The sequence below is a fragment of the Nannospalax galili genome, unplaced genomic scaffold (assembly GCF_000622305.1).
Source record: "Nannospalax galili isolate Female #2095 unplaced genomic scaffold, S.galili_v1.0 scaffold1359, whole genome shotgun sequence".
NCBI classification, from domain to species: domain Eukaryota; kingdom Metazoa; phylum Chordata; class Mammalia; order Rodentia; family Spalacidae; genus Nannospalax; species Nannospalax galili.
Genome location: NW_008342089.1, coordinates 52,349 through 70,460, shown reverse-complemented (window position 1 = coordinate 70,460; position 18,112 = coordinate 52,349). Strand labels below are relative to the sequence as shown.

General features: G+C 44.7%; 1 protein-coding gene across 1 annotated transcript in view; it reads right to left on the bottom strand.

The window, feature by feature from the left end:
* The window catches only part of Cabin1 (calcineurin binding protein 1), a 166,664-nt gene that overhangs the window by 109,036 nt on the left and 39,516 nt on the right, over window positions 1-18,112 (bottom strand). Inside the window, exons 11-18 of the mRNA XM_029565813.1 lie at window positions 15,381-15,517; window positions 14,607-14,824; window positions 12,561-12,639; window positions 11,807-11,994; window positions 10,766-10,918; window positions 9,621-9,815; window positions 5,628-5,870; window positions 4,191-4,347 (exon numbers count right to left, since the gene is read on the bottom strand). Of these exons, the coding sequence (XP_029421673.1) occupies window positions 4,191-4,347; window positions 5,628-5,870; window positions 9,621-9,815; window positions 10,766-10,918; window positions 11,807-11,994; window positions 12,561-12,639; window positions 14,607-14,824; window positions 15,381-15,517 (1,370 nt within the window). The remainder of the gene's footprint in view (window positions 1-4,190; window positions 4,348-5,627; window positions 5,871-9,620; window positions 9,816-10,765; window positions 10,919-11,806; window positions 11,995-12,560; window positions 12,640-14,606; window positions 14,825-15,380; window positions 15,518-18,112) is intronic.

The following is an 18,112-nucleotide window of genomic DNA, read 5'->3' as shown; positions in this document are numbered from 1 at the left end:
ATTTAGAAAGTTTACCTTTATTTGTGTGTGTGTGTGTGTGTGTGTGTGCGCGCGCGTGTGTATGTGTGTGTGTGTATGTGTGTATACCACATAAGTTCGGTGTCCATGGAGGTCAGAAGAGGTTGTCAGATCCCTTGGAGGTAGAGTTAAAGTTGGTTAAGAACTGCCTGATGTGGGAACCGAACTCATTTGAGTCCTCTGTAAGAGAAGTATATACTCTTAACCCTAGTTATCTCTCCAGCCTCTGGTTTCCATTTTCAAAGACATTAAGGCACTCTCCAAATTTGAGCCCATCCTAGGCTATAGCAAGACCCTGTCTCAAAATCCTCAAACCAAATAAACAATAACAACAACAAACCACTAATCATTAGACAAAATCCATGGTTAGCTTGTAATACTTTATCCTTCCTCCATTATACACATTAGAGATTACAGGCTTATAACATCTTAGTTCTTTTCTGAAACCATGATTGCCCCAGATGCTCTCTTGCAACTTTTTTTTTTTTTTTTTTTGAGACAAAATCTCACTATGAAGCCCTGGCTGGCCTATAACTATGTAGATCAAGCTGGCCAACTTGAGATCTGCCTGTCTCTGCCTCACAAGTGCTGGGATCAAAGGTATACACCACCATACTCAGCAGAAGTCTACAGAATTCTTATCCTTTAAAAGTATGTTTAATCAGGATGTGCTTCATATATATTGATGGGTTATATGTCAATTCTCTTGATACCTACTGTACATTTAGAATCTCCAAATTCCACTTGAACTACATTAATAGATATGTCCAATTTGACAGTGGGATGACTGCTCCCATATCATTTCTGGAAGGCTGTCCATCAGGGGTGTCACTTGTACTTATACTAAGCCATCTCTGTCCTCCATCTCTTAGCATCTTCCAATAGTACTTTGAATGTTCAACTGCATTCATTTATTTCTGTTTTAGTTATATTCATTCTGTTCCTTGCTGTTTAGGTTTATGAGTTTATAAAGGTGAGATCTGGTTTACAGGATTTTCCTCAGTTCTGTATACTTTTTCATTTCATTCTGTTTAAATCACCTCCAATTAAAAAAAAATATTTTATTTTTAACTATGTGTGTGTGTCTATATGGGTATGTGCATATGAGCATACATGCTTACAGAGGCCAAGAAAGGGCAGCAGATTCCCTGGAGCTGGAGTTATGGGCAGTTGTCAGCTGCCCAACGTGGGTGCTAGGAACCAAACCCTGGTTCCTCTGCAAGACTATGCGCTCTTAACTGCTGAGCCATCTCTCCATCCCGCTCACCTAAATTTTTTTTATACAATATTTACTGTGCAAACCACTGACAGGGGCTTTTCTTCTCATCCTTGGTGTTTGTTTTCTTTCAAGCTGAGTTCATCTGTTTTTTGCATCTTAGTCACTCTTCCTCACCCCTGGGGCCATGCTAGCGACATTGTCAGCATGTTTAATAAGGCATTTTTCTCCTTTTTATGGTTGCCTGGACAACTTCTCTACTAAGTGCTCTTACAAATCATGAATTTTCTGAGGTACTCTCCTACATAAGCTCTGCTTGTCTTTTCCTTAAAACTACAATTTTAATTCTCCCATGTCTGCAAGAAGCAGAAGGAAGAGCTTAGGTTTTACTCTCCCTCTCTCAGATTCCCCATAGGGCAGGACTTGCTATCTCCAGTTGTCAGTTCCTTTGGGGTCCACCAGTTACAGGACTTACTGCACCTGAGGCCATGCACTTCCTACAGGAGCCCATATCCAGTGACTAGATGAGGTGGGAGTATAAAAGCCTGGTTACCTCAATAACATGGTAAGGCAGCTCTAATAGGTGTTCCCTGCCAGGCTAGCCAAGGTTTTGTCAACCCAGCATTACAAGTTTAACTTCTCCCTCTGCTTCTCCTAATCCTGCTTCTTCTCACAAGTCATTGGTGTCTAATAAACCTTGTTTCAGTGTCTGCTTGCAAGATTTTACAAGGCCTCTCTGCACTCAGCAAGAAGTGTGTTTAATCCTTGATCTACTTCTTTTGAGCTCAGTCTGGTCACAGGAAGATGGCAGGACCCTCACCCTGCCTTCCTCTGTTAAGGCCAAGGGGTTTCTCTATCATCCATCTCTCTACAAATGAGAGCACATTGGGTTTCTGTCCCAGAATTTGGTCCACTTATCATGACCCGTCAGTTGACCTGACTGGGAACAGATGGGAGGAACAGAGCAAAGCCGTGGCCTATCTCTTCTGCGTGTGCTTTTCTAAGCTGAAGAATTAGTTCTTCTTTCCTTGTTAACCTGCTGGTAACTTTTCAAAAACTATTTTTGCATAACCAATTTACATTTTTATGAGAAAAATAATAGACATTCATAGTTACATTTTTTCACTACTAAAATCTTTTTTGAAATACAATGAAGAACTATTTGTCAATCGCGCTAAGACATTCATTCCCAGAAAATTATACTAAGAATATCAATTGAGCAAAAGGATCTGTGTAAGGTGTTCCCCACAGCATGACCTGCAAGAAAGAAACATTGTGGTGTTCCCAGGAACTAAACAAGTGGCACAGCTCACTAGAGGGTGCACTTTGTATTGGCATTATGAAGACTGGGTGATGGAGAACCAGAAGAGTCTTACAAAATCTGTCTTTCATAATCTGGAACTGTGCTGTATAAACCCACACACTCCAGGTCTCTTCTGCACTACCTGTGTCCCTACCCCCTCAGCTCCACCTCCCCAGCATCCTTTTCTGCTCTTCCATCAGTTCTTACCCTACTCTACCACCACCTGGGAGAGGCTCAGATACCATCCTCTTAGCTGGATTCTCTGGCCTGATGCTCTCAGAAATCTTACCTGTCTCCCATGACCATGAGCCAGTCAAGACCAGAGGGGTCTTGTTCAGAGGCCTGATGTATAGAGTGAGTAGCTGAGAAACAGTTAAAGAGCAAACAAAATTACAGACAAGGAATGAATTCATTATGTTAATTCTGGACAGGTAGAATAGGGGTGATTTTTCTTTCTTTCCATTTTTCTTATTTTACAAATTACTAAAGAAAAATCCCCAATAAAGTTAGTGTCACAAATCCCCAAATGTATGCAGTGCCTCAACTTTTAAAAAAGTAGACATATACAAGCCACGATTGGATAGCAAACACAAGAAAACAAAAATCCCAAATGAATGCAAAGCTGCTCTACTTGTTTTAAAAAAAAAAAAAAAAATCTATTTTTAGAACTCTACCCAATGTTTATGTTGTCATTTAGCTTGTCACTTAGCTGTTATGATGCAGTTAAATTCATCATTCATCGTATTTTCAGCCAGTGTTGACTATAGCTAAATGCCATCGCCATTAAGGATCCCAAACTTCTCGATTTGTAGTCTACTCAACAACTCACAGGCATTGATAGGCTGTGATGCATCGTGGCTTCACATTTCACTTTCCTCTTGGGACAACTCTCTGAGGTAGGAACCATTATTCTCAGTATAGATAAGAGAAAACAGAGGCCATGGTTATACGAACTGTCCAAAGTCATACAGCCAAGAAGCTGTGGAACCCAGGCTTGCACCACTTGGCTTCCTATGCCTCAGGGCTGCCATGGGGATTGAAGGGGAAAGCAGTACCAGGCACTGCAAGCATTCCTTGAAGAACTCACCCCACTGTCAATCCCTCTGTGCTTCCACCTACCAAGTCATAAGCCCTACCACTCAGTAAGTTTCCCAAGGAAGAACAGGGAAGCCTCTGCCTCAGTCCCACAGAGCCCCAAACCCACTCAAAGTATCTGCATAAGGCCTTAGGACCCTGCCACACAGGATATGGGCAAGGACAGGTGAGTTAGGGTCTGTGGTCTGTTAGAAATGTCCTCCATAGGCTCAAGTATCCAATCATTTTGTCCCCAGTTCACAGCACTGTTTAGGAGGTCATGAAATCTTAAGGTGTAGCCTTGCTAGAGGAAGAGTGCCATGGGGCATCTTTGAGGGTACACTGCCTTGCCCCACTTCCAGTTCACTCTGTGCCTGTGTTTGTGGTTCAAGATGCAAGCTCAGAGTTTCCAGCTCCTTGCTGCCATGATTCTCCGCCATGAAGGACTCCTATCCTTCTGAAACCATAAGCCCAAATAAACTCTTCCTTCAAGAAGTTGCCTTGGTCATGGTGTTTTGTCACAGCAACAGAAAAGTGACTAGTACCAGGCCCATTCCACCAAACCCACTGCTAGCATACCTTCCTCTGCTGGGTTCTGGAGCTGCTGCTGTTGGCACAGGGAGCGAAAGGTGTCTTCTTCCTGCCAGATGATCCTGTGTAGAATGATCCAGGGCACCACTGAGGAAACATGGGGCTCCTTGGGCTCCTCTTGTACAGCCATGCTGCAGTCAATGACCTGGCAAAGGGGACCAATGTATCACAGCAAGGTGTGTCCTGCCCCAACCCTCCTAAGAAGACCCTGTAATGCAGTGCCTTCTGGGAGAGGTGAGGCATATGGTCTGCCCACCCCTACCACTCTAACGTAGAAAAATTCACCTAGCAGCACCCCAGCACATCACCAGAGTTCCACAGTACTAATAACAGTCATGATCCTCCCTCACGCCACATTCAGTTGCTGAACATGGCATGGGGAGCTAACAGACCAGGGGAAGAGAGGCACGGAAAAGCTACATGAGAGCTGTGAATCTTACAGACGCCACCAGGAAAGCAGGCACAGCAGCACATAAGTCTCAGAGAAAGAATGGTGCAGACAGAGGCAAGTCTTTGAAAGAAGGTTTCCAGGTAAATGGCTGTGATGAGCCTAACACCCTGAGAGGGCAGAGCAAGATGGCAGAGGACACACTCACAGGCAAGAACCCAAGGGTGGCCCAGAATGGCTTAAGCCAACAAAATGGAAGAGGAGGAGAAGGTGGGGATCAGTGTACCTTGGCACACTACCCAGAGAGAATGTGAAGCATTTAAGGAAGGGAGGAGACATTCGTATTTCAGATTTTGAAAGGTGCCTCTGTGGCAGAGTGGTGGCTGGGGTGGAAAGGTATAAAGTGTAGGAAGGATATAAGGCATGTGTTGTCACAGTTCATGTAAGAGATGGAATGACCTAGACTATGGCTGAACAAGGAAATGGAGGACAGAAATAAGAACTAGAGGAGTGAATGATGTGGTCTGGCAGGACTTACTCATGGTCAGAGTAGGATCTGGGAAGATAGCATAGGACACTGAAACGAAGGTTCTTTGCCTCAAGCATACTTTAGTGACACAGGGTGATGTGGTTAATCCTTGGCTTGAAGGGCCACCCCTTAGCTGGAAGTGCTAGGGTGGTATGGGGAGTACAGAACCCCAGTCTGGAGCCAGGCCTAGACTTCAAGTCCCACTCTCCTCTGGCTCACAAAAGGCAGACTGTGTGTCCTCTCTGAGCCTGTTTCTGCCCTTCTGGAATAACCCTTTCTTAGGGAACCTTGTCACACCATGTGCTATATCATCTCAACCTTTTCCTAGACCAACCAGTTCCCAGGAGGTTTTCAGTCTGGGCATAGCTACCTCCTCAAACTCCAAAGTTCCAGCCAGAAAGGCCAATGTGTCCCTTTGGGGATGCCTAACTCCTAATACGTATCAGTGAACAGAAGGGACTATCAGAGTGACACACCTGCTGGGGCTGTAAAAACAGTGAGGAGTTACCTGAATGAGGTTGTTGGTGAGCCGGACAAGGCCATTTGTGGAGGATGATTCCTTTAGGATGCTGCCACTGCTGTCTGAAGAGAGTGTCTGCTCAATGCCTAGCAGCAACTGGGTCACTGTGGCTACCCATTCTTCCTTGGCTGCAGGCTCACTTGAGTTCACCATCTGCTGGACAGCTTCATTCAGAGCCACATCAGAGCATTCAAAACACTGATTGTGGTCCTTCAGCCGGAGCAATGAGTCCTAAGCACAGGAAGAAGCACAACGAAAGGTGTGCAGTAAGCTCAGCATACTGGATTGGATCTTAGGCCAGAGATTAGAAAGAAGCAAGGGATGGTGCAAAAGAAAAGAAGTTCCCCAGAGCAACCAAGGCTCCACATAGCCTTAGGGCATCTGGGAAGACAGCCAGTAATTTGGGTGCAATGGCAGTACAAGAAGCTACTAGTCTGGGAGCTTTTAGAAAAATGCTTTATACCTTTGAGCCTGAACTTCCTCATTCATAAAGCTGGGACTCTGGGAATGAGGCCAAGAGTTGGCAAGTAGCAAGGCAGAGACAGAGTGACTCTAACTCCTCTCACCTCTGCCTTAATGCATCATGTCCCTCCATGGGACATGGCGTGGGGGGACTCAGCAGGGGAGGGGCAGTATGCTAGGGAAGGCATGAGCTGAGGCAACAGAAAGGACAGCTGGCCAAGTACTGCTAAAGTCATTATTCTGTGAGTCTCTTCCCCAATGCCCATGTGGGGCCAAGGGGCTAAGCTCCTCTTAGCCTCAGCCATGACAGTACTCCATGAGTATTCAATGAGCTGATATACACATCCTACTCAGCACAGTGCCTAGTACATGGATAGCTCTCAAAACACAAAGAGAGCTATTACTTCTATTTTAAAACTGCTTCTACAGAAGCCATCAACTTTCTACGGAGCTCCTTTGTTGGGGCAGGGGGAGGCTTAAATACAACCCATTTAAACACCAGGGATATTGACTCTCATAATGGTTGGTGCATGAAGAAACAGATTGTCTATGACTTCAGAGATCTGACTGACTATTTGTGGGCTAGCAGGAAGCACTGCCTTCCCTGTGCCCATCTGGCTCTGACCTCATCACAGCCCAGGCTGGTAGCAGCTCTTGTCCAGTTCCCCATGTACAGTTGTTATTCTCTGAGGTAGCATTTAACAAACATAGGAGTAGAAATGCCTATGGAGCATATTACAAAATTTGAACATAAAACTTTCTCCCAATTTATCTACCCTAATTGTCAGGAAAGAGCACCTTTGTTTCTTTGGAGAAAGCAGTCTCCTGAAATAGGAGACCACTGAGGTGGGAAGTACCTACAGAGGATTATGCATAGGATCCAAAATTCAAGATGGTCCCTCCTCATCAAAACACTGAACACACAAGAGGCAGATGAGGACAACAGGCCTCACACTTCATCCAGATTCTGTCAAAGCCAGGAAAAGACAAGGATCCACCAATAATGCTCTAATAGGACACAAGTCTCAAGACCAGAAGAACAAAAAACAAGACTAATTGCCAACTAATGTGGAGACCAAATTACCACCCTCTGTGGGTAACATTACCACAAACCCAAACAAAACAAAACAATCAGAAAACAGTAAAAAATAATGGGAATTCCATGAAGAGATGGGGTTTAAAACAAACAAGCAAAAAGCAACGGTGTTTTCATAAACCACCAATACACAGAAGTATAATTAACAACTCAAAAATATTAACAGCCAAGAATTGACTCAACAAGAATGTGTTCATTATACTGAGGAACACAAAAGGCAACTTGCCTAAATTGGGAGATTTAGGGAGGATTCCAAGTTCAACCCCCACTCCAGAGAAGCCAAAGGAAGCATGTCAAAACATGTAAAACATAAAACATGAACACTGCTAGAGGCAAGTGAGGACAAATCTCCTTTTGTCTTTGCTGGTGTACCTCCCGCCTGCCTCCCCTTTAGAACACTGCAGCCTTCCTCTGACCACATCAGATGCTTGCAGGAGTTCAAGTCCTGTGTGTAAATAACAGTGAGATGAGCACTTGTCCAGTCTAGGAAAGGTTATCTAAGAATAAGAAACAAAACCACAATGAACAAAATCATAACCATTTGCAAATATGAAAAGATTTTGACAAAATAAAAACAGAATTTTTGTATATAAAAACAAACAAAACAACAATGAAAGCTATGATTTAATAACAAACAACATATTGGCAAAAAAATTTTTGCATGATTAAATGAGAAATAGAGTATCTTTAATTAAAAAAAATTTTTTTAAAAAATCATTCCAAGTAGTAAGAAAACACTCTCAATAGGAAACTGAGCAACAGCTAGAAATTACTTGTTCTCAGAAGTGGGAGCTTACATACCACAAAGCCTAGGCCTCAGCACAGTTCTATGCCCCTCCCCCAGTAAGGAGCTTCCTGCTACATCTAGTAGTTGATGATGTCACTGGCAGGAACAAGACAACATCTGAACATTAGAGCCATCTCACAATTGGAGCAGGCTGAACTCTTCCCTCCTGCTTGCCATTCAGATGTCCTGGTTCCTTCATCAGTGGTTATTACTCCACAGACTGCCACTCTAGGCAGCCTGCCATGATGATTGAGACTGGACACATTTCACTTGGTCTCAGCAAAGTCCTGTCTGACCTCCTAGGCCAGGAGCTAAAGCCTGCCTCTTCCCTTCTTCACCCTCTCCAAACCTTCACCTTTCCTCCCTTTCTACCATGGCTGAGATGCCTCCTCGTTTGTTCACACAGCGGCACCTCTTAGGTATTTCCCAGTCCTAGAAAGTTAATGATTAAAATGCTGCATGTTATATGAATAAAAAGCTGGGATATGGCTGGACTCTCCAAACTGAAAGAGAAGGATCTAGTAATTAATGTGCATACTGTGATTAATGCATGAACCATAAAAGGCCAGGATTCCAGATTTGCCACCTAGAACATTACTATCATTTGTGTTTGTCTCTGTCCAATTCAGAACAGAGGTTGGTGGTAGTAATGATGGGGGCACCTCCATGCTGCTTGCTATGTGCTAGGCACAGTGTCAACATACATTAACTTGTATGTTGTATTAACTTGTATAATCTCCACAACAGACCTATGAAGTGGTAACACTAACCACCACCATCCTAGAGATGAAGAATGGAGGTAAGTAACCCCAGGGCCCAGGCTCTCAAAAAGCAATTACTTCCTAAAGAACAGAGCATAAAGGGAGTCAGGAGGGTACATGCAGCTTCAAAAACAATGCTGGTGCTTTTCTTCTTCAACTATGCAGTCATAAATAGGTCTGTGTTTTATCTTGATTCTTTTTGTTTGTTTTGAGCCCAGGTCTCCCTGTAGCCCCAGCTGGTCTGGAACTTGCTATATAGACCAGGCTGGTCTCAATCTCACAGAGATCCTCCCGCCTCTGCCTGTGCTGGGATTAAAGGCATGTGCCACCACACCTGGCATTATTTGGATTCTACATTGTATACATATCCGTTTTATATCTACTTGAAGTTAAATTAAAAAACAATAAAAACAAAGCCGGGCATGGTGGCACATGCCTTTAATCCCTGTGAGTTCGAGGCCAGCCTAGTCTACGTATCGAATTCCAGGTCAGCTGGGGCTACAAGGAGATCCTATCTCAAAAAGACAAAAACAAACAAACAAACAATAAAAACAGAGATGAACAAATGAGTACGAGTGGATGTGTAGATGATGCCCTGACCATTCTTTCCTCCTCTGCCATGCAGAAGTTCAGGCAAGTGTGGGCTCACCGTGAGTCACATATATTACTAGAATCTGAACTCCTAAAGTATAACATTCTCCCAATCTTGACCGAATCCACTGTCTAGTGCCGTCCTAGAGGTACACCAGACTCTCCCCACATTTTCCTTCTAGGTTTGTGTTTTCAAGGGCTATCTCAGAACTTCCAGAAAACACACACATACTCAAGTAAAGACAGTATAAACATGTATGGGAACCCAAGGAGAGAGCACACACCTGCAGCAGAAGCAGCTGGGCAGGCCTCTCAGGAATGGAAGTCATAAATTCCAGGTGTTTGGCCCGATCAAATCCACTGGTACATAAAGTGGGCCGAAGCAGACGCACCACAGCCTTGTAGTCACCTGCCTCAAATAGCCGCTGAATCTCTTCCAGGGATTGGCATCTTTCCAAGGACTTCAGGTTCTTATCAATCTGAAAAAGGTCCAGAAATGTTGCCTGATGGCAAGCCCTTTATCTCCTCCCTGAATTGGGTCAAAGTTTGATTCATCCCATCCAGATGAGAAAGACAAGACTAGACTCTAGCATCCCACCCCAGCAAAATATACTAGGGCTCTCCCTTAATACACCAGTGTTCACACAATGTGCACACTCCTTCAAAAATTCATTACTGCCAAGCCATTCAATTCTTTAAAAGCAAACTCATTTAAACCCCTAAACCACTGCAGAAGCAGAGGTGCTCCAGAATGGCATCTGTCAGAACAGTGTGAAAGCCTCATGGTCATAGTTCAGCAAACCAGACTTGGAGAACCATGAACTGCCAGGCTGCCAAAGACTGAGCCAGGGGCTGACATACACGATTGATCCAGAGCCCCTTCTTCATATATGGCCTAATGCATCCCTGACACATAGGCAACTGAGCACCTGGTCTTACCCTGAAACAAATCTTGAAGAATCTAGAGACTACTTTTAGCCATGTGGATACATCACAGATGCAGAACTGCCACTCTGGCAGAGCAGAGGCAGTAAAGTGAGAAGAGTGCCCTCCAGAGGAAGCCTGGCACAGACACTGTGCAATGTTCTTGCAGCCCCACTGCCAGATCAGCAGTGGTCTGCAAGGCTGCATTTCCCTCCAGTTCTCCAATGGTTGCCACCACATACAACAGGAGAGCTGAGCAATAACTACTTCTAAACCATGCTGGTACAGGCTTCCCCACCTGCTGGCTGAACAAGCTTCCCATTGATGAGTATAACATCAAGAAGCCTGTGAGACTCTAGTGTGCCAGAGCTGTTTCCCTTTCTAGGATCTCTTACTCAGCAGGTAGTCAACGTTCTTATTCTAAGGAACAGGTTAGTGAGGGTCTGACTGACCCACTCAGAATAAATCTTTGACCAAGAAAACACCATTAAGAACTCCCATTTACCTCCTCCAGAGAAACAACAGAGTCATTGTGAAGGTTGGGCAGCCGGATGACAATGTTCCTATGCTCAGCCCCAGCCTCTGCCTGGATGGCACTAGAGCTCTGGAGCATTTCTGTACAGATGTCATAGTTCTCCAGGGCTTGCTCCATGTCTCCCTGGTCAGAAGGAAAACCAAAAAACAGGGGTAAAAATCAGAGAACTAACTGTGTTGTTCCAGGTGCCTTATAGTCCTGATCTCACTAGATTGTGGATGCCCTTAAGGTAGTTTTTGTGTGTTTGGTCTTTTGAGACAGGGTCTGATCTGATACTATGTAGTACAGACTGGACTTAAACTTGTAGTCTTCTAAGTGCTGAGATTATAGACATGTGCCAGGGCCAATGAGCTAAGGTTTTAATCCAATTATTGCTATATTCACCAAAAAGGACTTAGCACATAAATGGGGCAAAACAAATATTTGTTGAATGAGTAGGTAAATGAATAATCCACATCACAACTCTGTGAGACAAATTATCATTAACCTCATGTTATAGGTGAAGACACCAATGCCACCTGAGGAAGGCCAGGTGTCTGACAGACCAAGAGTTAAAATCAAGGCCTGTCCCAATTCTAGAACTGACATTCTTCATGTTAAACACTGTTGTTTCCCTCAGATTGATCTGCTGCTGCTGAGTCCAAGCCATCTACATTCTACCACTGCACCAAGTACCAATCGTGAACAAAAAAAAAAAAAAAAGTTCCTTTTGGAAAGTTCTGCTTCTATTCCTGTATTTGCTTACACTTTCTCAGGAAATGGTCAACATAAATAGTCAACCAAGGCAATCTTGAGTAGAGGACAAGGAGATTCCCTTCCAGAGCTCTGTGGCTTTACACACTGGTGGCCATGCTCAGACTTCTGACATGATGGCAATTCCTGACCATGTCCCACTTCTTCATCCCCAGCCCGGTGGCCTGGGAAGGAATTATGTATGTATGTGTCCTCAATATGGCCAATTCTCTGCCATCCCTGCCAGGTGCTAGGGCATGTTCTGACCATGGAACCAACCTGCAGTGCCAAGAAACGAGCCTTCAGCCAGTAAACACGGACAACAAACTCCAACCAGCCATCCTCAAACAGGTCTCGTTGGGATGAGGCAAATGACAGCTGCAGGAGGTCACCCAGGCAGTGGGTTCCCGGGAAATCAGGCCCAAACCTGCCTGTCACCACACCAGCAGGGCAGTTCCGAGGAGACACTAAAAACCATTAGGCCAACAAGACACCCTCATGTATAGCATCCAAATACTCTTTGGCTCCCCAGAAGCCACCTTTAGCCCTCCCCAAAGTAGCTTTTAGTCTCCAAGGTTAGGTATGGAGTTCCTCAGAGACTTAGAAGCCCCCTGAGCAGCAGGCAACATATATCAGACCCATGAGGAACAGATGCAGAGAACCTGAGAGCCGGGAGGAAGAGGACCACTTATGTTACAGACTGAACTTTGAGCTTATCTGCAGTTTACCAGGTGAAATTTAAAAGTCAGAATGGTCCATATCACCTGAGAAAATTACTTGAGACCATACAGCATTGAGCAGTCACTCCAAAGCTGAGATCCCACTTCCTTTAATCCCATGGAACAATAAAAATAGGCAAGATTATTGCTCCTTCTGCTGCTAGTCACCTCCTAAGTATCAGATTTCTCTAAAACTGAAATGCCATCTCAGAAAAGATGACCACTGAATTCCATGACCCAGTCTCCCTGCTTCTGCTTCCTCTAGCCTACTGGGGTTCAGAAATCACCATGCCAAGAACACAGGCATCTACTACCTGTAGAGCTTCTGCCTTTGGTCAGTAGCCACTGGTCCAGCTGGAGTTCCATGCAGGAAAGAGACATCAGCATCATGTCCTGCAGAACAGGCACAGGAAAATCAGAAATAAAATCACAAAAATTTGTCAAAGCATGAGGCGACTAAACTAAAATTTACTTTTGAGAGGAGGGGCATGGTCTCTGTATCCTAAGTTTGGCCCTGAACTCACTATGTAGCAAAGGATAACCATGAACTCCTGAACCTCTTGTTCCTACCCTCCAAGTGCTAGGATTACAGGCACGTACTATCACATTCAATTGTCTTAGAGCTGGAGATCAAACCCAGAGCTTTGTGTATGCTAGGTAAACACTATCAACTGAGCTATATGCTCAATCCCAAAATTTACTTTTTTAAACTTAAAATTTTTTGTTGATGTCTGCTTTTTGAGACAGGGTCTCACTATGTAGCCTTGCTGATTTGGAACTCACTATGTAGACCACGTTGACCTTGAACTCACAGAGATCTGCCTACCTCTGCCTCCTGAGTGCTGAGATTAAAGGCATGTACCACCATGCCCACCCAGCCCTTATTTATTTCTTTTTATTATTTATTATTATTGTGTAAGTGTGTATGTGAGTATATGTGTCTGATGCATGTGGAGGTCAGAGAACAACTCTGTGAAATTGGTCCTTTCCTTTCATCTGTACATGGGTTCTGGGGATTAAACTCAGGTCACTACGGCTTGCATGGCAAGTACTTTTACCTGCTGAGCCACCTCAACCAACCCTAAAACTTACTTTCTGATGAAAACATAATTCTTCCTTCTACCTGCTTTCTATTTCCTAAGTGATAATTGGTGGCTATTTCCCAGGAATTGAAAAAAAAAAAAAAAATGAAGCATGTGGATCTACCTATGGGTAAGACTGGGATAAGCAAGAGACATATCCTGTGGAGGAAATGGCCTGTCACCTGACTATATGCCAGGCCAAACTACTGGCATCCACCTATCAACACTCAAGTCCTAAAAGAGCAGGCATGTGGTGCATCATCCCCAGGACACTCAAGGAAGCTAGGACTCAGTGATGAGGCATTGTCAGCAGGCGCAGATGGGAAATAGCCTTATTTCATAGGGTCCAAACCTTGGCTCCTGCTGATTCACACTGTTCCTGGTGGGAGAAAAGGCCCAGTGGATGAAAGCTACCAAGAAGTATCTCAGGAGAGTCTGACAAGTAAGAGTGCACTGTCAATCCCAGCCAGGCTGTCAGCCAGAAAGATACTTGATGGACCCTGATGGCTCCCCCTTGCTCCCACCTCAGCACCTGGCACACTACCTTCAACAGGTGAGGTGGGCCTGAGTGCCTGTGTTCCCTGAGCTCTAGAAGGCACTAAAGCAGGAGCTTGGGATACAGAATGCAGCAGACTGCTGAGAAAGGCTCAGCCCAAGTGCTAGAGTCCCCTACCACTCTCCTAAGCACTCTACTTAGTCTCTATGCTTCTGTTTTCCCACCTGTTAGAAACATCAATAGAGCTAGGGATGTAGCTCTGTGGTTAGTGCTTGCTTAGCCTGCAAAAGGCCCCCACATTATGCATGCACACAAAAACATTTAAAAAAGAAAAGATTAGTAACAGTTCCTGGCATTTCAAATATAGCCAAATGTTTCCCTTCCCTTCTCCCAGCTTCTTCCAGCTGTCCCTCTCTCCTATCTCAGCAAACAACACAAGAAGCCTTCCCCATGGCTTACATTTCCTCCTATCCAAGTCTAGATACCTTGTAAGTTGTGCTTCCAGAAGCTCAACTCCACTTCGCTGTCACTAATAGTATCAATCACATGACTCACCTGGCAGCAGCCTACTGCCAGCCCCCTATATCCACTCTCCCCTACTAGGAATCTTCTCGGCACAAGGCAGGTCCTGTGACTCCCTGCTTCAAACCCTATAATAGCCTACATTCTAGACTCACAAGTATATGTAGCAAATGGACTGAACACATCAGCCGCACACCCTTTAAAGAACTCTGTCACTGTTTCCTGGTCCCACTGTAGCACTAGCCCTTGAGAAGCCCAACCTTGATGTGCTTGTTGCTGCAGTCCCTCAGCAATGGGTTGGGCAGGCTGGTGCTATGCCGCCTCCAGCTGTGGTAGACACTAAGCACGACTTCTGCCAGGCCTGGTGGCCACCTCAGCAAGAATTTGTGGCCCATGCCCTTCAGGTAGCGCATCATCAGCTCCAAGATGCCCCCGTTGGTCAGGTTCTCCATCAGGAACTCATGTACATCCTGCTTCTCTGTCCAGAGAAGGAAAATAACCTCACTGAGATGAACAAGATTAGTCTCCTTTCTCTTTGAAAGAAGACAACTTGTATGTCCCCCATTCCCCTCTGGTCAATCTAGCTAAACATGGGGCCACACTGCAGTGCTGAAGTCAAGATACCATAGTTCAGTGCCTGGCTCCAGTGCTTACCAGTAGTAAGCAAGCTTCCCAAAAATTGCATGTCTAACATGGGTATCAAAAGATGGCTCCAAGTGCTGCCATGTGCACTGAATAAGATAATACACACAAAACACAAAGTACAGTGTCTGGTACACAATATACACACATTATTATTAATGTGTGATAACACACATTAAACTTGCAGAATCAAGCCTCTGAATCCAGTCAAACACATAGCCTCAGGAGCACAGCAAGTATGTACCTGGACCTCCCAGCTGACCACATGCAGCTCCTTCACCAAAGCTTTTGAAACATCCCAGAAACCATCCTGTAGAGCAAACCCCACGCAGGTTATAGGATGGTAAGAGGAAGAATTTCCATCAGTGAGCAATCACATGACTGATTCCTACCAGATTCCATAAACGTGGCCGAATCAAAAGACAATCGATGAGGCCCCATACTTGAGAAGCTCTCCAGTTTGGCTTCCGACTGAACTTCGTAGTTATTAAAGGGATCATCTTCCTCCTCAGGATCCAGTTTTCTTAATCTGCATGGAATATGCTAAACATTACAAAAGCCATACCACTTGTTCTGACATAGTATCTGAACTCCATCTGATCCAGGATGAAGCAGACTAAAACAGATAGGTTCCAGAGCCCAGAGAGGTGCTGCTGGTGTCTGGTCTGCACTCATACTTGTTTTATTAACTCTCCTAGCAGATGACTACTGAGAAGCAGCCATGTGCCAGGCACTGAGTTAGGTGCCAGAATCCAGCCCTAAGCACAGAGACTCTGCTGACAAGAAGCTAATCTCTTAATGGGAGAGAAAGAAAATAAGCAGGTACTCAAACAATCCAAGTAAAGACCAACCACCAAGTGCTTGTGTGAGACAGATTCACAAGGGCCCTGAAAGTGCAGAATCAGAAAGAGATGTTCTTTCAGCTAGCTAGTCATACTAAAAAGCACAAGAACAGGTGCAAAGGCGCAACCCAGAAGAACACAGGCAGATGCTGTAGGGCCTTAGAGTTGCCCAGCAAACAAGTGGAGGAGTGGGTAAAAGTACAGGGACACATCAAGCCCATTTGAGCTTGATCCCTACATGACTCCTCACGCTGCGTTGACACTGAAGCAGCCAGCCTCTCCTAAAAGACATCACTCTTCAGGCTCCTCCTAAGGACCATGTTTTAGTCACTCTATTGGCTTTCTCTCAACCAGCACCTCTATAGTATAAACACTTATTGAACACAAATTCAGGAAGACTCCAGAGGCAAGCTATTAAGTTGTTCTTATCTGAGTACTCAAAGAAGCAAATATTAGAACCTCACAGAACCTAATTCAAATAAAGGAGACATAATTCCACATAAAGAGGCTGGGGAGGGCTGAATGAATAGTTCGGCTGCTAAAGGCTCAGGCTAACAACCAATAAAAGGGGCCAGGGAATAAGACCTCAGGGTACGACAGCAGGGCTAAAGCAAAGACACTCCACTGTTCAAGGCAAAATGGTTTCCTGTACCACATCTCAGGAGAAACCTATCGGGAGGTACTGCATCTTCACCTTGGCCTGCATTAGCTGTGTACTGAGAACCACCTCTAAGCATTCTACCTGCATGGGAGGGAGTGAGGGAAAGATAGAGACAGAGAGTAAGGGAGAAAAGGAGCAAAGGAGAAAGAGGGCTGGTTAAGAATCCTGCTGTAAACAGAAGACATTTTTAATTCTGCTAAAGCTTCTGAGCTTTGTTCCTCTTGTACTTTATGGAGTCATCACTGAAACTGTCACTGGTCAAAATAACAGCCTTTTTTTTTTTTGAGATAGGTCTCCCTATGTATCCCTGACTAGCCAGGAACTACTAAGTACACAAGGCTGGCCTTGAATGCAACAGATCCACCTCTAGAGTGCTAGGATTAAAGGCATTTGCTACCACACTGGGTAATTCTAGATCTCTCTCTTTTTAAAAGTATTTTATTTATTATTTTTACTTTGTGTATGAGTGTATTGCCTGCATGTATGTAAGTGCACCCATGCCGTGCAATGTCTGTGGAGGTCAGAAGATGGTGTTGATCCTCTGGAACTGGAATTACAAACGGTTATTAGCCACCATGTGGTTGCTGGGAACCAAACCTGGGTCCTCTGCCAAGCCATCTCTCCAGCCCAATTTTTTTTTGTCTTTTTGAGGCAGGGTCTCCCTGTAGCTCCAGCTGGCCTGGAACTCACTATGTAGACCAAGTTGGCCTTGAACTCACAGAGATTCACCTGCCTTGGCCTCCCAAGTGCCAGGATTAAAGGTGTACACCATCATGCTGGGCTAATTCTAAATCTCTTGATGGCATACTGATCATACAAGGATACTGCCCAAGCCCTATTCTAGTATCGATGAAGGAAGAAGAGGTATAAACTCACAAGAGACAGGAAATGAGAGAGGAAATCCTAGCTTTCCAAAAGAATAGAAGAAGAAAAAGAAGTGCCAACCAGATCAGATGTTATAAAGGAGAAAGCTAATGGACCAGAATTATTTACTTTCACTCAACTAAGTGTGGAGAAATGGGGTACAAAAAAGCACACCCACTGGCAATATCCCAGAAAGGCTCAGGATAGAGAACCCTGAGGCCTATGAAGAAGAGACAGCAAGACCAAAATGCGGGAAGATCAATGAGAACTTAGGTCAGAAGTACTGAGGCCCAGGTCTCTCCTACCTCTAGAAGCCTCACACCTTCTCTCCTAGGCTTACCTGAGGGACATGAAGAACCAGTGAAGTTAAGGAACATGCAATTCCTCCATCTTCTCAGAATACAATGGATTTGTGCCAAGCATAAAGAACTTCAGAGCCTTTGATGAGACCAGAGAGCACTGCATGTCTATGCCTCCAACTCTGATGGGTTCAGAGAATACCTCAGGACTAGGCCCCTGTCTCCTGAGAGCACCCTGGGACCAGGCCTCTAATCCCAGTAGCCTCAGAATTCAATGCAGGTCCCAACCTTCAGTGCCAGTGTGCCCAAGGTTTCCTGAGAAACTGGAGCTTTGACTCCAGTGGTTGCTAAGGTCAGTGTGAGTTTTTAACTTCTGAGGTTCCAGTAGTTACTGCAGGAGTATGTTTCTACATTGCTGTGGTCCTAGAGGTTACTTCTGGCCTACGGCTCTAACCACA